Source organism: Cetorhinus maximus, chromosome 9 (genome assembly GCF_964194155.1).
Source record: "Cetorhinus maximus chromosome 9, sCetMax3.hap1.1, whole genome shotgun sequence".
NCBI lineage: Eukaryota > Metazoa > Chordata > Chondrichthyes > Lamniformes > Cetorhinidae > Cetorhinus > Cetorhinus maximus.
In genome coordinates this window covers 107,749,746-107,771,947 of record NC_135887.1, presented here as the reverse complement: position 1 = coordinate 107,771,947, position 22,202 = coordinate 107,749,746, and the positions used below count along the sequence as shown (strand labels likewise).

The following is a 22,202-nucleotide window of genomic DNA, read 5'->3' as shown; positions in this document are numbered from 1 at the left end:
TTGGGTGAACTGTCCATAATAGTTGATCATTCCTAGGAATGATTTGAGCTCTGAGGCATTCTTTGGCACAGGTGCCTCTCTTATGGCTCTCACTTTCTCCTCAACTGGGTGGAGGCCCTGTGAATCTAACCAATGACCCAATTAGATTTACCTTCCTCACTTGGAACGTGTACTTTTCTTTTTTTTAAATGTACTCCAGCTTGCAAGAAATGTTTTAAGACTTCAAAGGTTGCCAAATGCTCTTTTTCAGTGAATCCTGTCACTACATCGTCTAAATAGACTACAATCTGGGTCAGTCCCTGCCGTAAGCTTTCCATTGTTCTCTGAAAGATGGCACAAGTTGAGGAGACACCAAAATGCAATCGTGTATATTGGTACAACACTTTGTGGGTATTAATTGTGACAAATTCCCAGGAGGCATTATCTAACTCTATTTGTTGATAAGCATTACTCATGTCAAGCTTTGTGTACGTTGTCCCTCCTGCCAGCTTGGCATACAGGTCTTCAGTTTTTGGAATGGGGTGCCTGTCTAGCTTAGCTACTTCATTAACCGTCAGTTTGTAGTCTCCACAAATTCGGACACTTTAGTCGGATTTAAGGATGGGGACTATGGGTGCTGCCCATTCTGAGAACTGCACAAGTTGTATAATGCCCAGTTTCTGTAGTCTGTTCAGTTCAGTGTCGACTTTTTCACGCATTGAGTATGGTACCGGTCTAGCCTTCATGAAGCGAGGGGTTGCTTCTGGATCCATATGAATCTTTGCTTGCAGGCCCTGGATTCTCCCAAGTTTATTCTTGAAGACAGTGGCGTACTTTCGAAGTAGCCCTGGTCGTCCACTTGCTCGCAACTTGAAAATTTCAGCCTATTCTAACTTAATCTCCTTTAACCAATTTCGCCCCAGGAGGCTTGGCCCTTCACCTGCTACCACCATCAAGGGTAGCTTTGCCAATTGGCTTCCATAATGGACAGTTACTCTGCTTATGCCTTTGACTTGAATGTCTCCACCCGTATATGTTTTGAGCTTGGAAGCTGTTTCTTCTAAACTAATTGATGTTCACCATTATTCAAGTATCTGAAGGTTTGACCCCCAATTATTGTAGTGGAAGCTCCCTTATCCACTTCCATTCTAACAGGTTTGCCATTTACTTTCACTGTGACAAATATTGGTTCTGTCTTTCCAACTTTCAGATTAAACAATGAGTAAATGTCTGAATTTGTTTTTTTCAAGATCTGCTACATTGTAGATTTCATTGGGCTCCTTCTTTTGCTTACCAGCCTGCTTGAATCTTTGCTTGCATTGCCTCATTGTATGTCCATTTCTGTGGCAATAGTAGCATTCAATTTTTTTTAAACAGCCAATTGCTAAAAGACTGCTTGTTTCCACCTCTATTAAATTTATTCTCCGATTTCACTGCTAAGTCATTTTTCTTTATTCTTCGGCTTCTTGGCACAGTCTTGCATTTTTGTGCCCTTTTTGGCTGAGGTTTCTCGCCCAGCGTGGAGGACAGCACCATTTTGCACACCCTGTATTGCTTTTGAATCTCTTACGGCAATTTTCTGGCCAGTGCTATCTCTAGCGCCTTCTTGCAATCCAAATTCACTTTGGATAATAATCATTTCTGAATAGTGTCCTCATTCAACCACACACTAAACAATAACGATCTCTGCGCATGTCATTCAGAGTCGTACTAAACTCACAATGTTCCATTAGCTGCTTCAAATTTGCCACGTAGCATGCAATTGTCTCACCCGAGGCTTTATTTCATGAATTAAACCTGAACTTCTGTATCATGACTGAGGGCTCTGGTTTGAAAATGACCCATCACGAGGTCCAACATTTTATCAAAATTCTCTGAATCTGGGGCACTGGATGCCATCAAACTTTGAATCAGACTATAGGTTTCGCTCCCACAAATACTTAAGAGAATCGCTCACCTCTTCTCTTCCCCCATAATCTCATTCACTTGAAAAAAGAATGTGAAGTATTCTATGTAATGAGATCAATCGTCCGTGGCTGGTTCAAAAGGATCATTTTCCCAAATTGGCATTTTGAAAGGGGATTACTTCTTCCATTCTAATGGAGCTTGCTACTTACAATCACTGGGCGAGGTACAGTGCCGATTTCTTTTTAACTTGATTTCTTGTTCATCCTGTTTTATCCTCATCGCCAGTTTGTTGTAAGGGTGGCCATGTTGCTACTATTAATGATAGAGTTGATCTGCAGACACTTCTTGGGTGGAAACATTAAGTTTATTTATAATATACTCAGCAGCAACTACACATGTGCTTTCAACTCCAACTCTATCTCTACACTGACTGCTGAGGTAAGCCTGCGTTACTCTCCTGTTGGTTACAACAGATCATGTGATCTTCCTTAACAACTATTATTCTTAAAGGTACATTACACACTAAATAAAACCATAATTACTACAGTACTTGCTGAGGTTAAGGTATGGTCCTTAGTCTTCCACCAGGGAATTTTCACAGCAGGTGCACAATGAATGCAGTCGATGGTCGCATTAATTTAAAAAGTTAAATAGATTTTTCTTAAATGAGTCTTTAAAGGGTATGAAGATTAGGTTTGTGGAAGATTGTTCCAGTCCTTAATTCTTCTTGAGAATCCTTAATTCTGCTTCCGTCACTTTTGGGCTTGATATACTGCTTAGAAATATTTAACTTTCAATTCAAAATTTTACAGAGGCATGTCAACGTGCAGGCCTTCCTTCTGTTCTGGAGACTGTGCCAGCCTAACAACATGACCAACTGGAAGACACTAATATCTCACAAGCAATTATTTGCAACAAAATGAGCTGCCTGATGTTTAACTTTCTCAAGAAGGAGCAGTATTTAAGTCCCAAGCGGCTATGCCATACGCTAGGTGTGGTCTAACCAATGTTTGGTACAGCATTTCCTTCACTGTAGTTGAGGCTGTGTATTGATTTTGTACCTTCCACTTTAAATTATTTTGGATGTGGATTCCTAAGTAATGGCATTCTTTAGTAACTTCAAGGGGGGAATCATGCATTGTGTAGTTGGATACTGATGGACATCTTGATGCATCATCAAGATGTTGTATGTAGGTTGAATTTACTTCCCCATATATAGAACCATTTGATGAGATTATTTAGATTGGCCTGAAGGCTAACCTCATCTGCTGCTTCAGCAGTGGCTGTATAGATAAGACAGTCATCTGCAAAGAGTCTATTCTGGCTTGATATTCCATCCTGGATGTCACTTATAAAGAGGAGAAACAGTGGACTCAGGAAAGTACTTTGGGGTATGCCACTTAAGGCTGGTTTCCAGTTTGAGGCTTCCCCATTCACTGTTGCTGTTTGGTAAGAAATGTTCTTATCAATTCTTAGTATTTCTTTGCACTCAATAATGATCTAGTTTTTCTGGTATATTTGCATGTGGTACATGGTCAAAAGCCTTGGAAAAATCTAAAATAGCTAGGTATGTGGTGATGTGATTGTCAAGAGTATAGGTCAGATCGTGGATGGCAAGGATCAGTTGTGATTCGGTTGATCTGTCTTTATGAAAGGCATACTACTTGTCAGAAAGGACAGTCCGCCTTTCAAGATGTTTCAGCTGTCTATCAATGATGAGTTGCAGTAATTTAGAGCAAGCATGAGTAAGCAAAATAGGTTGGTAGTTTGCTAGATTGGTAGGGGGTCCTCTGTTGTAAATTGGAGATGTGTTAGTTGTAGCCAGCTGACAGGTAATTCTCCTGTGCTGTTGGATTGTTGAGAAATGTACGGTAGCAATGGTGCAAACTCACTTGCTGCAGTTTGAAGTGCATGGTTTAGGATGTGATCATGACTATGGATCAATGTTATGGAGGAGTTTCTCAAAACTTTGTGTTGTAATTATAATTTCAGGCATGTTGTTATAAAGCTGCCCTCATACTACAGAGTCATACTCAGATGCTCTGATTCCTTCCTTGGGGATGCTCTGGACCTGCGATTTTAGGGCTTCAACTTTTTCCTCATCGTCCAGTAGTTACTTGCCCCTACATGCAGAATTATATTCCAGTAATTAATATATCTCCAAAGTTTCCTGGGGTTCTCTGTCCTGGCCAATTCAATTTTGTATTTACGCTAACAGGTCCTCAAGGGTTATAATCTCTGGATTACTACCCGAGCCACGTGCAAATTGGCATAGGGATGCGAGAATAAGGGAAGTAAACACGTGGCTAAAGGAGTGGTGCGGGAAAGAGGGGTTCCATTTCATGGGGCACTGGCATCAGTATTGGAACAGAAGGGATCTGTACCGTTGGGACGGTATCCACCTGAACCAATCTGGGACCAATGTTCTAGCGAAAAGGGTAAATAGGGTGGTCAATAGGACTTTAAACTAGAAAGTGGGGTGGCGGGGGAGGGGAGTCCAAGAAGTATGACTAATGGGAAACAAAGCAGCAGGTTAGCGTGTGGGGGGGGTGGATTCAACTTCATGGAAAATTATGAAAAAACTGAAAAGAAAGGAGAGCCCAAGAGAGGCTATTAAAGTCCCCAGAACACAAAATAGGACAGAGTGTTTGGAAAAGGCTAGGAATCTAACTTCAAGCACATCAGATAAAGGGACGACAATGAGAATGGGGACGGGAAATACAGGACTGAAGGTGTTGTATCTGAATGCACGCAGTATACGAAATAAGGTAAATGAGCTTGTGACGCAGATTGAAATTGGCAGGTATGATGTGGTGGGCATCACGGAGACATGGCTGCAAGGGGATCAGGACTGGGAGCTAAATATCCAAGGATATACATCCTATCGAAAAGATAGGCAGGTTGGCAGAGGGGGTGGGGTTGCTGTGTTAGTAAGAAATGAAATTAAATCAATAGCAAGAAATGACATAGGGTCAGATGATGTAGAATCTGTGTGGGTAGAGTTGAGGAACCGCAAAGGTAAAAAAACCATAATGGGAGTTATGTACAGGCCTCCAAACAGTAGTCAGGATGTGGGGCACAAGATACACCAGGAGATGGAAAAGGCATGTAAGAAAGTCAAGGTTACAGTGATCATGGGGGATTTCAATATGCAGGTAGACTGGGAAAATCAGGTTGATAGTGGACCCCAAGAAAAAGAATTTGTAGAATGTCTACGAGATGGCTTTTTGGAGCAGCTTGTGTTGGAGCCCACTAGGGAACAAGAAATTCTAAAGTTAGTGATGTGTAATGAGGCAGATTTGATACGGGAGCTTAAGGTGAAGGAACCCTTAGGAAGAAGTGACCAAAATATGACAGAGTTCATTCACCCTGCAATTTGAGAGGAAAAAACTGGAATCAGATGTAATAGTATTACAGTTGAATAAAGGCAACTACAGAGGCATGAGGGAGGAGCTGGCCAGAATTGACTGGGAGATGAGCCTAGCAGGAAAGACAGTGGAAGAGCAATGGCAGGAGTTTCTGGGAGTAATTTGGGAGACACAGCAAAAATTCATCCCTAGGAAGAAGAAGCATACTAAAGGGAGGATGAGACAACCATGGCTGACAAGGGAAGTCAGGGACAGCATAAAAGCTAAAGAGAAAGCATACAATGCGGCGAAGAGCAGTGGGAAACCAGGGGATTGGGAAGCCTACAAAGACCAACAGAGGACAACTAAAAAAGAAATAAGGAGGGAGAAGATTAAATATGAGGGTAAACTATCCAGTAATATAAAAGAAGATTGCAAGAGTTTTTTTTAGATGTATAAAGGGTAAGGGAGAGGCAAAAGTGGACATTGAGCTGCTGGAAAATGACGCTGGAGAAGTAGTAGTGGGGAACAAAGAAATGGCGGAGGAACTGAATAGGTACTTTGCATCCGTCTTCACGGTGGAAGACACGAGTAACATCCCCAACGTTCAAGAGAGTCGGGGGGGCAGAGGTGAGTATGGTGGCCATTACCAAGGAGAAGGTGCTAGGAAAACTGAAAGGTCTGAAGGTGGATAAATACCCCTGTTTAAGAAGGGAGTGAGGCAAAAGACGGGAAATTACAGGCCGATTAGCCTAACCTCAGTCGTTGGTAAGATTTTAGAGTCCATTATTAAGGATGAGATTTCAGAATACTTGGAAGTGCATGGCAAAATAGGGCAAAGTCAGCATGGTTTCATCAAGGGGAGGTCATGCCTGACAAATCTGTTAGAATTCTTTGAGGAGGTAACGAGTAGGTTAGACAAAGGAGAACCAATGGGTGTTATCCACTTGGACTTCCAGAAGGCCTTTGACAAGGTGCCGCACAGGATGCTGCTCAGTAAGATAAGAGCCCATGGTGTTAGAGGCAAGGTACTAGCATGGATAGAAGATTGGCTGTCTGGCAGGAGGCAGAGAGTGGGGATAAGGGGATCCTTCTCAGGATGGCGGCCGGTGACTAGTGGAGTTCCGCAGGGGTCAGTGTTGGGACCACAACTTTTCACTTTATACATTAATGATCTAGATGAAGGAACTGAGGGCATTCTGGCTAAGTTTGAAGATGATACAAAGATAGGTGGAGGGACAGGTAGTATTGAGGAGGCAGGGAGGCTGCAGAAGGATTTGAACAGGTTAGGAGAATGGGCAAAGAAGTGGCAGATGGAATACAACGTGGGGAAATGTGAGGTCATGCACTTTGGTAGGAAGAATAGATGCATAGACTATTTTCTAAATGGGGAGAGAATTCAGAAATCTGGAGTGCAAAGGGACTTGGGAGTCCTAGTCCAGGATTCTCTTAAGGTTCACTTGCAGGTTGAGAAGGTAGTTAGGAAGGCAAATGCAATGTTGGCATTTATTTCAAGAGGACTAGAATATAAAAGCAGGGATGTGCTGCTGAGGCTTTATAAGGCTCTGGTCAGACCACATTTAGAATATTGTGAGCAAATTTGGGCCCCGTATCTCAGGAAGGATGTTCTGACCCTGGAGAGGGTCCAGAGGAGGTTCACGAAAACGATCCCAGGAATGAAAGGCTTAACATATGAGGAACATTTGAGGACTCTGGGTCTACACTCGATGGAGTTTAGAAGGATGAGGGGGGGATTTGATTGAAACTTACAGAATACTGAAAGGCCTGGATAGAGTGGACGTGGGGAAGATGTTGCCATTAGTACGAGAGACTAGGACCCGAGGGCACAGCCTCAGAGTAAAGGGAAGATCTTTTAGAACAGAGATGAGGAGAAAGTTCTTTAGCCAGAGAGTGGTGAATCTATGGAATTCATTGCCACAGAAGGCTGTGGAGGCCAGGTCATTGAGTGTATTTAAGACCGATATAGATAGGTTCTTGATTGGTAAGGGGATCAAAGGTTACGGGGCGAAGGTGGGAGAATGGGGTTGAGAAACTTATCAGCCATGATTGAATGGCGGAGCAGACTCGATGGGCCGAATGGCCTAATTTCTGCTCCTATGTCTTATGTCTTATGTCACCGTGTTGACCACGGTTTGGTACCGTTCACACTTAATCCAGGCTTTCTCTTTCTTCGAAGGAATGTCGTTCCACCAAGAATGTTTAGCACGAATATCTAGTTTCTCTAATTATTGAAAAATACTCTTCTGAAGTAGGTTTGATTGACCTGGTGACATAACCAAACGGGTGGGAGGATCCTAGTTAGGCAACTTTTAATCACGGATTAAACGTAATTCTCGACATTAACTTAATCTCCCCCATGTTAACATCCTGTAGCTCAGAGGACTGGATGCTCTTGAGTACCGTACATTGAAGACTGGCCCTTTTTTTTTGACACTAAGGAATTCAAAGATAGAGCAGGGATGTGGAGTTAATAAAGGATCAGTGATGATCTTGGATGGTGGAGCAGACTCGAAATTACTTACCCCCATTTCTTATATTCTTTGTTAAGGCCTTCTCATTCCCTGTAGCTCAGGGACAGTTGTGCGTGTGTGAGTCACTCACTTCATGGAGCTGCATAGCCACAGTTTCGGGACATGGGTGGGAGTTCCCTGTGACGTTATGGAAATGCCGCTCTAACCGCGGAAACTACTGTTTAAAGTTGTTTCACGTTAACAGGGGAAGGAGCCCTGGTTTACAAGCAGTTCCGCCGCCCACTTGTCAGCATTGTTGGTTTTGAAAACCAGTCAGTAAGACAGGACTGACGGGATTAAACAGGATAGAACATTAACCGGCTGAGTGAGAATCCTCTTATATCTATTTTTTGTGTGGAAACAGAGCCCTCCGGATTACTTTCCGTTCGTTTAACTATATCGTCGCTTGGCTGCCCTCTCACATGGTTTTGGCAAAGCATCTTCACACCGGAGAATCGACCGCCTTCATGGTCAGCGTTGTCGGCTCGCTCACCGTGCTATGGCACATCGGAGTTACTATGGTGACACGGTTCAGGGACTTCCTTAGACTGTCGCTCAAGTTCCACACAGGTAAGAGGGACAGCGGTATGGGCCAGCGAGTGCTCTGTTCAAACATGAGGGGTGTTTGCCCACGTTCAGGGAGAGGGGACTAGTCCTGGAAGGTAATGTAACTACATTTCTGCTTTCCTAAAGCACGTTTCAGGCCGTTGGGCTGGTGAAACTTTCTGCTCCATTTGGACTGACAGACTGTAAGACCTTTCTAACTTGCTCCCCTGTGTTGCTTGCTGCTCGACCTTGATGTGCTACACACCCACTCCTAGTGAGGGGAGGGGAGCACATCGAGTCAAAGTCGGACAAGTATTCTGGAATCTCGTGTCCAGAATGCCCATTACTAATGCTGTCTGATGTACCCTTTGGGTATTAATTTAGTTGACTTTTGAGTGCTCATTTTTGTTCCCCCGCGCCTGGTGAAAAGAAAATTACCGCAATCCGCCCACTTCCCTCCTTCCCACATGGTTCTGGGTTTAGTGGTATAGCATCCTGTCTGCGAATCTACGTCAGTTTTCGAATGGAGAAATACGTAAAACCCCTGCAGCATTCCATTCGACAATGGGTTTATGAATTGGCGCCTGCACCTTGTAGCATCTTGGGACACGTATGATGAAGTGTTTATTTTTCCTGGCACGCATCGTATAACTTTCATTGCTGCAGCCGGCAGCCACGTATATATAAATAGTTAACTTGCACGAAGTGACCTCTGGAGCTATTGAAAATGAAATTGCAAGTATTTTAATTTCAACATTACAACCCCTAATGCACTTAATTACAACCCCCTAATCTCTAGCTCAAGATACACCATCCCACACAGCCTCAAGTCCCTTCATTGCCTTAGCATCCAAAAATCTATCTCTGGCTTGAATACACTCATTGACTAAGCGTTCCCAGCTTGAATGAAGACATTTCTTCTCGTCTCAGTTCTAAATGGGCGACTCCTTAATATGAGACTGTCACCTCTGGTTCTATGCTCCGTCAAGGGGAAATGATCTCCCAGCATCCACCCTGGTGAGCCCCAAAAGAATGCTGTATATTTTGATGGGATCATTTCTCATTCTTGTAAACTCTAAGGAATATAGATCTAGTCCAATCAATCTTTCCTCATAGACAACCCCCTTATCCCAAGAATTAGCCCAGCAAACCTTCTTTGCCCTCCTTCGAAGACTTTCCCTTATTAAGAACCAAACTGTACACAATACAAGGCCTTATACAATTACAATGAAACTCCTTTACTCTTAGCCATTTTTAACAAAGGGTTTGGAGTATTACAAGCAATTTGCTTTCCTAATTGCTTGCATTGCCTATATGTTAGCCTTCTGTGATTCCTGTCCAAGGGCATCTAAGCACTCTGTCTAGTAATATTTCTCAGTCCCTCACCATTTAAAGAAAAATTCTGCTTTTCTATTTTTCCACCAAAGTGGATAACATCACATTTCTCCATATTTATTCCATCCACTCATTTAATCTGTCTAAATCATCTTACAGCCTCTCTTCACCCTCCTCACCATTTACTCTCCCATTTAACTTTGTATTGTCAGCAAGCTTGGATACATTACAATTGATCCCCTCATCTAAGTTATTGATATAGATTATAAATAACTGAGGCCCAAGCACTGAACCTTGCACTACCCTGCCAGTTACAGTCTGGAAACCCAAAAATGACCCTATTTGTTTTCTGCCTGTTAACCAATCCACAATTCATGCTAATGTATTATCCCCATGCCCAATCTCATGAGCCATAATTTTGCACAGTATTGTGCGGCATGTTACAGAATACTTTTTGAAAATCCAAAAATACTACATGCAATGGTTTCCCCATTATCCATCCTACCAATTTCTTTTTATTCATTCATGGGACATGAACATCGCTGGAAAGACCAGCATTCATGGCTCACCCCTAATTGCCCTTGAGAAAGTGGTGGTTAGCCAAGTCGGTTTGGATAGAGTCCATCCTAACAAAACTCCTCCTTTGCTCAGTTTTTGTGCCAGTGTCCATGACTTGAAACCCCCTGCCTCCCACACTTCTTGTTCAGCCATGCATTTCACGTTCTAATCTTTGTCCTTATTCCAATTTTCATGTGGTTCAGGTAACAATCCAGAGATTATTACCTGTGAGGTTCTGCATTTTTAATTTTGACCCTAGTTCTTCAAACTCTCTCTCAGCTGAAACTCATTTCTCATCTACCTATGTCATTAGTCCCAATGTAAACCACCATAACTGGATCCTTCCCAGCCATGAGATGTCCTTAACCCTGGCACTGAGTAGGCAGGACAACCTTTGGAACTCCTGGTTGCAACTGAATGGAATAGCATCTATTCCCCTGATTATACTGTGCCCTATCATTACCACATTCCTTTTTACTGCTCCCCCAACTAATCCCCATACCATGATAACATGGACGATTTGCTTTGTCCTCATCCACTCAGGCAAGAAAGATCTTGTACCTTTAGGTTGTGGACAAGGCCAAGGCTCCTCCAGCAGTGCATGTGGAGTCCCCCTACCTGCCTGACTCACAATCAGACCCTGCTATGCCTGACCACTAACAAGATCTATACCGCTTCCTAACCTGAGGGGTGTGACTGCCTCCTGAATCAATGTCCAGATAACTCTTTTTTCCCCCTCCTGATGCCCTGCAATGTCTACACCTCTGGCTCCAGCTCAACAACCCTGAGCAGAAATTCCCTGAAATGCAGGTGCTTACTGCAGATGTGGTTAAACAGGATCACAGTGTTTTCCACAAATGCCCACATAGTACAGTTGTGGCATAGCACCTGCCCTGCCATCCCTATTAAACCTTGTTTTTAAGCTTTTAGTTTTTAAACTAACTGATCTAGTTTAAGTTATAGGCAAGTTAACTTAGATATTTACCAGGTAAGGACAGCAGATTTCCTTTTCTAAAGGACATTAGTGAACCAGATGGGTTTTTACAAAAATCCAACGGTTTCTTACTGCAAAATCCAGGCCATTAATGGCTGCTGAATTTCTTAATGTCACCAGGAGCAGTTTTTGGAGTGGTACACTGAGCTCAAGTGTGCTTGGGATAGAGAAGGAGTTGTCAGGAATGGGGAAAATCTTGAAATAAGCCTGGACACCTGCTTTCAATCATTATCCAGTAGATTTTGCTCTTTAATATGTACACATGTACATTGAGGTCAGTTGTAATGTTCTGAGTGGTTGAATATTCTGTGACCTTTACTGTCTCGGTGGACATATGAAGACTGTTGGCATGTGAGCAAACAATTAGAGGACTGACCATGTCCATCGTACCATATTGTAGCATGAGTAAGAACCTTTTAGGAGAGTGGAGTAAGGGAGGATCGGTAATTGAAGATATACACCAGGATAGTTAGGCAATGTGATAAACCATTAGGGTGACTGGTTAACATTTCTGTATATCCTAATAATGGCACTGCATGTAGTGGCCATGAGATTTTGTAGACACTCTCCATCACAAATGTAGCTGTATAACTGGCCATTCATGTCTGAAAATGTATTACATCTGTGGGATTAACAACCACTCATAGAATCATTTAAGTGGATAATTAAAGCTGCTACAACTCTTTGTAGTGACAGTGTTGAATTTTTTTTTTAAATGGCTGGCAACTTGTTCACTTACAAAATAATTTGATTTTGACAAATAATGGGGCGTAGCAATTTGGATATTATCCATTTGAATGTTGCATGGTTGGCCTTGTTTTTATTCGTAAAGGAATCATATAATAGAGCCATTCAAATCCTAAGGTTTTCAAATTCAATGCAGAACCAGCTAGCAGGATGTTATAAATTTACCTGAACCCTCCTGTACTAGAGAAGGGGAAGAAAAGCAGTGACCCTGTTGAAAAGTACATTGTATAAGGACAAGTCAGGCAATACCAGGCTCTGGCATGGTCCAGGGTTGGATAGCCTGCCGATACTGACTGCCTAGATTCACACGTGTACCGAGTGGTCATTTTGTTGGAGTACAGGAGGAGGACTGAAATATATGGATGTACACCATCGCAAGTTAATGTCTTTTGTAAATTGTGAAAATTGGAGTAGAGGCTGGTGGTAAAATTGAATGACATTTGCTGCAACCCTAATTGTACCAAGCATATGGAGAGAATACTAGTGGTGTATCACTCTAGTTGGTGTTGTTGCAAAAGCCGCGTTCCTGGTGAAGAAATTGATTTGTTTTTCACCACCTCTTGGCATTTTTTGAAAAGTGTCAAGATACATGTAAGGAGAAAATTGAAGAGCTCTGCATTAGTCTCATTGCTTGGGTGAGCCCCACCCTAATGTTTATATAAATCAGTACTTGATGCATCTTATTTTTGCTCAGCAGAAGTTATGCTATCTTTGTCAATCTGATCTTGACTTTGATATTTTGCAGTTCTTCAGTTGTGTAAAGCAATGCTTTATCAGCTTATGGAAGAGGCACCATCAAGTGGAAATCAAGTTGATGAAGTCAAAAGAAGTGACAAAGAATTACTAATCTTTCCCTGGTTTGGAAGAGTGGGCAGTACTATTGAAAGAAGTGGTCTACAGTACAGGTCTATGCGGCAAGACAACCTAATTAATTCACAGTTGAACTTAACCAAATTCAACTTTAACAATAAAGGAACCTCCAAATCTCCAATTACATCAGAAGATAATACTCAACTAAGCCCTGAGGAGAATTACAGTCAGTATTATCTGAACAAGTCCAACCAAGATCATTTCAGGGATGAAGATACCTGTAGTGATGACAATGAATGTGTATCTGTCAATCACTTAAGCAGTCGTTGCTTAATTCCAAAAAATTCAACATCTCCAACAGAATGGAGCAAGATGGTGTCAACTGGAGAAGAATACAACCCTATTTATAGTGAAGAGTGGGATGACTTAGAGGAAGATTCTGACTCTGTGTATAGCAGTGATGATTCATTTAGCGGCGAGAGTGATCAGGAGCTGAATGAAGTGGCTTGGAAATCTTTCTTTGCTGCAGACCCTTACAATCCTTTGAACTTCACAGCTTGTCTTACCAGCTCTTCCACAAATGTTTATTCAAATCCACAGAGTTTGAAAGAATGTGAGAATGGAAGAAAGAACTTGACCAAAGTAAAATTATCAACATTACAGAAACCAGTATTATCACAGAGACATGTTAAACACTTCTGCAAACCTGGCACTGGAGAGAATGTCGGATTTTGTACGTGGAGAAAGTCAGCAAAATCCATAAAATCTGAAGGAGAGAACAAGGAAGTGGAAAAATCAGTTGTTAAAAAGGTATGCAATCGTAGTGATCCCGCTCCCCAAATTGCTTTGCTAATCTGCTCTAATAATTTTCACCTCTTCTGTAACCATCTTTTGTTGCTATACAAAGGCAACATACAAATTAAAAATGCTGGAAATGCTCAGTAAATCGGACAGCATCTGTGAAAAATGGAACAGAGGTTAAGGTTTCAGATTGGTGATGTTTCGTCAGAGCTGTTTTGTTTCACTTCTTGTTTCATTATTTCTTCATTTGTCTTTCATCAGCATCACTTTTGCCATTTAATCACTCATATCTCCGACCCTATCACAAACCCTTTTGTTATTTTCCTCCCCGCTTTTCTGTGGCTCGATATTACTTAAAAGGTATTTGTGTCTCATGTTTGCCATTTCTAATGAAAGATCAATGGCCTGAAACATTTACAGATACTTCCTGACCTGCTGAGTGTTTCTAGCCTTTTCTGTTCATGTTTAAAATTTCCAGTATCAGCAATATTTTGTAGTTTTAAATGGTCAGTCTTATTTTTAATTATATTTTGTTTCCACCCATCTTGCTCTGCAGATACCAATTTAATTGGCCATTCTTTCTCTAAATCTGGAGAGGATAGAGGGAGTGTTACATACAGAGCATCATATGGAAGCCTATTTCTATTCTCGGCTTGACTTCTAAACACTTTGTTTATTGGATAATGATCATAGAGTGATTACAGCACAGTAAGAGGCCATTTGGCCCATTGTGTCCATGCCAGCTCTCTGCAAGAGCAGCTCAGCTCATCCCACTCCTCCACCTTTTTCCCGTAGCCCTGCCAATTCTTTTCTCTTCAGATAATGATCCAATTGCCTTTTGAAAGCCACGATTGAATCTGTCTCCACTGCACTCTCTCAAGCATTGCGTTCCAGATCCTAACCATTCGCTGTGTAAAATGTTTTTCCTTGTGTAACTTTTGGTTCTTTTGCTATTCATCTTAGATTGGTGTTGTTCTTGACCATTCTGCCAATGGGAACAGATTATCCCTATCCACTCTGTCCAGCCTATTCATGATTTTGAACATTGTTATCAGATCCCACTTTAATCCTCTCTTCGCTAAGGAAACAGCCCCAGCTTTCTCTAATCTATCCATGTAACCGAAGTTCCTCATCCCTGGAACCATTCTTTATAAATCTTTTTGCACCCTCTCCAGTGCATTCATATCATTCTCTTTGATTCCCAGAATTGAGCATAATACTCCAGTTGAGACCAAGCCAGTATTTTACAAAGGTTTACCACAACCTCCTTGTTTTTCTACTTAATGCCTCTGTTTATGAAGCTCAAGATCACTTATGCCTCTCACTTTTCTCAACTGCCCTGCCACTTTCACTAATTTGTGTACTTAAAGCCCCAAGCCCTATTGCCCCTGCACCCCTTTTATAATTGTATCCTTTATTTTACCTCTTCTTGTTCTCCCAAAATACATCACCTCACATTTCATCTCCCACCTGTCTAACCATTCCACCAGTCTGTCAATGCACTCTTGAAGTCTATCACTATCCTCCTTACAGTTCACAGTACTTCTAAGTTTTGTCATCTGTGAATTTTGAAATGCTGTAGTGCCCTGCACACCTCAATATGGACATGGACCAGGAACAGCAGTGATCCTAATCCCAATCCCTGTAGAAACCCACTGTATACCTTCCTCCAGTCCGAAAAACATTCACCACTACACTCTGTTTCCTGTCACACAGCTCATGTACCATGCTACCACTGTCTGTTATTCCATGGGCTTTAACGTTACTGAGAAGCCTATTATGTGGCACTTTAGCAAAGGCCTTTTGGAAGTTCATGTTCACCACATCACCTCATCAAAAACTCCAAGGGTAGTTAAATGTGATTTCCCCTTAACAATTCTGTGCTGGTTTTCCTTTTAATTAATATACACTTGTACAAGTGACTTAATTTTGGCCCAGATTATGATTAGCTAATTTAACACAGACCAGAGTTTTAAACTAGGACCCTTTTAGTCTGTTATAGTTCATTACTGTATCTCAATGTACTTAAACACCTGAGGCACATTTTAAAGAAACTAAAATCATTTCCTACCTGCCTGTTCCCCATTTCTATATATACTATAATTTATTAAATGTCATTTTGTTTTCTTTCTTTTGCATCTTTCACAGTAAGAAAGTGTATATGGCACTCTCAAAAGAGCTGGTGTGTTTCCAACAGATTAACAGCTCATTCACATCTTGCTGTTAATGGCTGGTGCATAACATCCACAATAAGACACAGCTTCATTTCTGTGTTAAGTACTTTTGAGACATTTCATTTGGTGATTATGTTGCTACAATTCTATTACATTGAGTATAATGTTCAGCTAATAAATGCGACATTTTCAGCTTATTTATTTGGGCACAAAATCTTGTCTTTCAGCTCTGCAGCAAATTAGGGATCTGTTTTGTTTCTAGACCAAAACAGCAAACGGTTATCAATCACAAATCAAAACCAGGAAGTTGTGTTTTCATAACACCACGGGGGAAGGGGTCAGTGTCAGTTTAGCTGAATTTCATTCTGCCCTTACTTGACTACAAGCAACAAGTACTTCACAGGAGTTATGGGATCATAACAAGGGCATAGACGCTCCCTGAATTATTTCTCTGACCCAAGCATCCTAGTGTTTGATGTTTATGGTATTGTGCTGAGACAGCACCTTTTAATCTCCAAGTTGTGCTTCTGTAAATTGCAAAATTAGGGTGGGGGAAATCTTTTCAGTATCTTTCTACAGTAAAAATATGGAACTCTCCCCAGGCTGCTGAGGCTAAGTTAACTGTAAATTTATAAATTGATTGACAGATTTTTGTTAGACCAAGTGTCCTAAGAGATATGGAACCAAGAGTTAAATTACACTTAGCCACTTTCTGACTGAATGGCAGAACAGACTTGAAGGGCTGAATTGCTCACTCTTGTTCCTATCTTCCTACCCTGATCATATGGACTATAATTCTTTAAGTACCACATTGTGTCGTGCAATTGCCTAATAAACCATCAGGGGAGCTAGTTTGTGAGATTTACTTCATTTTTTGTTCTTGAATAATGATTTTACATTTATTTTGATTTTCTTTTCCAGCTCAGATTTTCTCCTTTTGTTGAAGTTCACAAAATGGTAACGTGGTCCTTTGCATCACGTGAAGCTCGCAGGGGCCAGTGGATGCAGATGGCACAGGACAGGACCAGATTTCTGCACAGGATCCAGGACACGGAGCAGGCAATTGATTACTGTCTACAGAGAGTTCACAGGAAGAAAATATGGGAAAGAAATTCACAGGCAAACCAGATCTGAAGAACATGTCCTTACCCATGCTTGGTCTCGAACATTTCACAGATAAGTTGCAAATTATGATTAAGCACATACTTTGCTGGACTGCAGTTCTGCACAGGAATGGCGAAGACCATTCAGTAACTATTTGTCCAGGGCCACAATTCTGAGCAGTATCTTGCTCATGTGTCCATTTATGTTCCAGCACCATTACTGCACCATTGAGTCAAGGAAGGTGGGTTTCTGCAAATGTCAGTTTGGGTAGGCATTTCTCCACAGGAAGTGTGGGTGCAGGGGTAGGGCATGTCGGGTATTGATCATTAGTTTTATAATGTTACAAGCCCTGTAGGTTAATAGGCATTTAACTTGTATGGAAGATGGACAACATTACCTTATTTTTTTTATTTTGAATAGTTGTGGGTGGGAAGCAGTAAACCTTAGACCAACTTACAACAATCAGCGGAGATGCACAAAGGAGAAATTTGGTTGAGCACCACAGGTGCAGGGAAATATAGTATTCAAGTGACTTTGGACCACACATGATTAGCACAGATTCAGTGCAATTGGCATTATATCACATGGCAGCCTATCTAATCTAGTGAAGCTTTATGAACTTTGATTCAATGTAATGCCATTGAGAATATTGGTAAGTGAATCAGTCATTGAAAAGAGAAAAAAGCAAAATCAACAAACTTAACATGCACATTAAGCTGAAATAAATTGCTTGGGGAGGAACAAATTAAGTATCAGTGACACTTTGTGAATCCTCATTGTTCCAGATATACCAGCCTTGTGATGTATTTACATACAGCTGGTATAAATAATAGTGTAACCATGCAATAAATGGAAGTGATGCTGCTGCCTCCTGAGACGCAAACTGATTGCTTTCCCCAGTGCCTCTAGAGTTTATAGTATTTTTGCAGTAGCAATTCAGGCACTGCTGCCTCTTTCCTAGCTGGACATTGTGCTTGAATTGCTGACTCAAGTCACTTGGTATCACCTGTACAGATGGTTACCGTTGACCTCTACAGATTATTCCCAGCCAATCACTCTTCAGCTGTCAGGAAATACAAACTTCTGTAAGCAGGAGCCCACACAGTTGTTTCTGTGGATGCGATGACAGATTCCAACACCAGCAGGGCTAAAGCTAGTGCGGAACTGCTTCTGGGTGAAGTGGTTTTGTCACACAAATGTAGCATTGGAAGCTTCTGATCAAAATAGCTCATGGAGCTTTATTAATTCTTAACCAATTCTGAGACAGAAATAGCTGCTTCTCACATTGAAAGTTCAATATTTACATCTCACTTGTAAATTGTTGACAATATATTTAATCTTTTGTACCTTGTTGCAATTTTTTCATTGACAGCATTTGTATGCCAAATATATTGCTTTGTATACTGCTTTTGTTCAGATCAGCAATTTTGATCTACGTTTGCAGGGAGAAATCATGTTGCACTGAATGTAATGTGCTACTTTCATTTTTCTTGATAAGGTTAGTGGGCCAGATGATGTGTTTTGATTTTGCTATTGATGCTAATGAAAAAGTGGGTGTGAGGTAACTGAGGAACCAACTTCTGTTATTACCACTAATCTGACCTTTTCTTGCAGCCTAAGACGGCTACAGCAAAATAAGAATTAAAAAATGTAAAGAGTGATACTAACTGAAAGCTTTGTGCAAGGTAAATGTTACAGCTTTGGGTTTTTTCTATTAGATATTTCCTTGAATTTAACATTTGTGGCCTCAACTATAAAAGAACCATGAGACATCTGCAAACTGGAGTTAACACTGAACCTGTTCCTTTTTATAGAAGTAAATGTAGCAAGACCTAAGACTTGAATGAGAACCCTTATCACTGCATTCCAGGTTACTGGAATATATCACCCACTGCCATGTTATCTCCTCACTTTGAGACAACCGTGTTTCCATTAGATTATGTTTCATGCACTAAATTATCAGACACATTTATTGTAAGCTTTGTAATAATTGCAAGCTTTTCTAAATTCAGTGGCATGCACTCAGCATTAAACTCTGCATTGAAACCTGATTCCTTTACTTTCTCTTTGGCTATTTGATACCATTGATATTTTTTGACTTGCTTTGTACCTCTCCTGGCCTCAATTGACTGATCTTTGTATGCTGCTGTTGAAAATATAGCTCCAAATTTCTTAATGCTTATTAAAGCTGATTTCTTGTCAGCTGATAAGATTTACCCACAAAAAATGTTTAATGAAATATTGTATTCAATATTTCACAGTCTGTCAAAATAGTTTTGCTTGGGACTGATGTATAAGAAAATTATGTCTGCAAAATTTGGATTTGTTAGCACCTGTGTTTTTGATGCCATTTTTGTTGCAAACTTGCACTTCTGACACAGCCTGTACTGGACACCATCTTGGTGAGGTCATTAGTGCAGGTGCCAAGAGTGTGTGTTAGAAGTGTGCACAGATTGTGTTCATGCTGATTTGATGCCATTGGTGCTATTTTTGACCTCAATGGTCCAGCTAACTGTGTCTCTTAACCTTGCACAGTTGAACATGAATTCGACAGCAGGAAGGAGCACCCACCAGCGTTATTTAAAGGTATCATTAACTATTTTTGAATTAATTGCTGATTGTTTCCTAATGGCTCTTCCTGAGTTTGTAGAATGCTGAGTTTCTTTGACTGCTGTTTAAAGTTGGTGAAATCTAGGGGAAGTGGTGTTGCATGTGATGAAGGCCTTGACTTCATGGGTTCTGGTCAGACCACTTCACAGAATTGTTATGGTGCAGAAGGAGGCCAGCCCCCTCATGATTTTGAACACCTCTATCAAATCTCCTATTAATCTTCTCTTCTCCAAGGAGAGCAGTCCCAACCTCTCCAATCTATCTTCATAACTGAAGTTTCTCATCCCTGGAACCATTCTAGCAAACCTGCACTCTCTCCAGTGCGTTCACATCCTTTCTATAGTGTGGCACCCAGAATTGTACACAGTACTCCAGCTGAAGTCTAACTAGTGTCTTATAAGTTCAGCATAATCCCCCTGCTCTTGTACTCTATGCCCCTATTAATAAAGCTCAGGATACTATATGCTTTATTAACTGCTCTATCCACCTCTCATCACCTTCAATGATCTATGCATATATACAGCCAGGTCCCTCTGCTCCTGCATCCTCTTAAGAATTGTACCCATTATTTTATATTGTCTCCATGTTCTTCCTACCAAAATACATCACCTCACACTTCTCCACATTGAACTTCATCTACCACCTATCTGCCCACTCCACTAACTTGTCTGTCCTTTTGAAGTTTTATACTGTCCTCCTCACAATTTACAATGCTTCCAAATTTTGTATCATCCACAAACTTTGAAATTGTCCCCTGCACACCAAGATCTATATCATTAATATATGTCAGGAAAAGCAAGGGTCCCAATACCGAACCCTGGGGAACTCCACTCCAAACCTTCCTCCAGCCTGAAAAATGTCCATTGACCATTACTCTGTTTCCTATTACTCAGCCAATTTTGTTGTTACTGTCCCTTTTATTCCATGAGCAATAACTTTTCTCGCAGGTTTGTTGTATGGCACTGTATTGAATGCCTTTTGAAAGTCCATGTACACCACATCAACATCATTACCCTCATCAACCCTCTCTGTTACCGCATCAAAAAATCCAGCAAGTTAGTTAAACATGATTTCCCCTTTAGAAATCCATGCTGGCTCTTCCTAATCAACCAGCATTTTCCATGTGACTACCAATTTTGTCTCAAATAATTGTTTCTAGAAGCTTCCCCACCCACTCTCCCCGGTCATGAGTGCCGCAGTTACCGGGAGGGAGATTGAGCAGAAGATACATAGGAGGACATACTGCTTGCAGAGGGAGGATGAGGAAGTGGAAGAGGACTCTCAGTAGGAGGCCTTATCATCTGAGGGTCTTCAGGGCGCATTTCTCTTCAGTCATTCTCACTGAGGAACAGTGTATGTGACAACTCTGTCTCACAAACAGACCTGCAGCCTCAGAACAGGGGGAGGATGGTTCTGTCAGTGCTTATGAAGGTGACAGTGGCTTTGAATTGCTTTGCAATGGGATCCTTCCAGCCTGGGTCAGGCAATATTTATAACAGCTTCCAGTTTGCTGTCCACTGCTGTATAAGGGAGATTACCAATGCTCCTTAATTCAGAGTTGAGCAGGCACACCGTGCGCATGGCTTTGCCAAAATAGTGGTTTCTCCAGGTGCAGGGTGCCATTGACTGCATACGTGGCTTTGTAGGCACCACATTTAACTGCAGAGATGTACTGCAACCACAAAGGTTTTCAGTCCCTGAATATGCAGTGGTACGTGCCCATGTTCAGCATACCATGCAGATAAATGCCCACTATCTTGGCAGCAGTCATGATGTCTTTATTCTGCACCATTCTGCTCTACCAACAATATTTGTGTTACCATGTAAAAACTGAGGGTGCTGAGGGCTATCCATTCAGCACCTGGCTCTTGACCCTGGTGCACAAACCAACCACACGTAGGCACCGTGCATATAAGAGCCATGCTGCCACACAAAACATAATGAAGTAGATCATTGTTGTGCTTAAGCAATGATTCTCCTGCCTGGACCACGCTAGAGGAGCCCTGCAGTACTCACCATAGCACATGTCATGATTCGTCATGGTCTGCTGTATCCTCACCTTCATGAGACACCAGCCCTTCCCACCAGGTATTCAGTGAACAACGGAGGAGCAGAATAAAGGGAGGAGGTGACCAACACATTCACTTTCTGAAAGGGTGTCTGTCATCGGCTCATTCGACGGAGGTACAAGTGAACACAGCCCCCATTCCCCATTCAACAACAGTTCCACACCTTACCTTTCCTGTCACAGTGTCCTCTTGGCCAAATGCTGAGATAAAAGCCTGCATAAACCAACCATTCCAAAACAACTTTATCAAATAAACCATTCCGATATTCCATACTAAAGTCAGCTAATCACTCTTGTGCATTCCCGTAATGCCTGTCTTCTGAGGGCCTTTGTCTGTCCTAGTGCTCCTACATAGTGCTACCACATGCAGCATAGGCTGATGATTTTCAGTGGGATAGATTGCAGACGGCCTTAGAGGACATCCTTGAGCACCTCTGCCTCTAGAAGGCCTGGATTTGAACTGTAGCACCTCAGCATAGGCTTCAGCAATCTGGCCGGCCAGACTGACTGACGGGCAACAGCAAGAGCACTAGCAGAGCGATAGTGGTGAGTGGATGAATGCTGTTATCCTAAGGGTGGACAGTGATTTGAGTTGCATGGTGCCACTGCCACTCTGCTGTGGTGGTGCTTCAGCAATCATAGCAAGTTGTTCAGAGATGGGTTGATGTGTGACACTGCAAGCCCCTTTGA

The 22,202-nt window shown here is 41.7% G+C and overlaps 1 protein-coding gene across 1 annotated transcript; it reads left to right on the top strand.

The window, feature by feature from the left end:
• Positions 1-7,953: 7,953 nt before the first annotated feature.
• Positions 7,954-18,883, top strand: LOC144684888 (uncharacterized). Its single transcript, XM_078549280.1, has 3 exons — positions 7,954-8,335; positions 12,691-13,565; positions 16,652-18,883. Exons 1-3 carry the CDS (start codon positions 8,188-8,190, stop codon positions 16,862-16,864), a joined length of 1,236 nt encoding a protein of 411 aa, XP_078405406.1. The 5' UTR covers positions 7,954-8,187; the 3' UTR covers positions 16,865-18,883.
• Positions 18,884-22,202: the final 3,319 nt, after the last annotated feature.

Excerpts from the sequence above, each read along its gene's own strand:
- LOC144684888 (XM_078549280.1), top strand. The coding sequence starts at position 8,188 with ATGGTTTTGGCAAAGCATCTTCACACCGGAGAATCGACCGCCTTCATG. Across the intron at positions 8,336-12,690 it reads GTCGCTCAAGTTCCACACAG|TTCTTCAGTTGTGTAAAGCA; the intron begins GTAAGAGGGACA and ends GATATTTTGCAG. Across the intron at positions 13,566-16,651 it reads AAAAATCAGTTGTTAAAAAG|CTCAGATTTTCTCCTTTTGT; the intron begins GTATGCAATCGT and ends TTTCTTTTCCAG.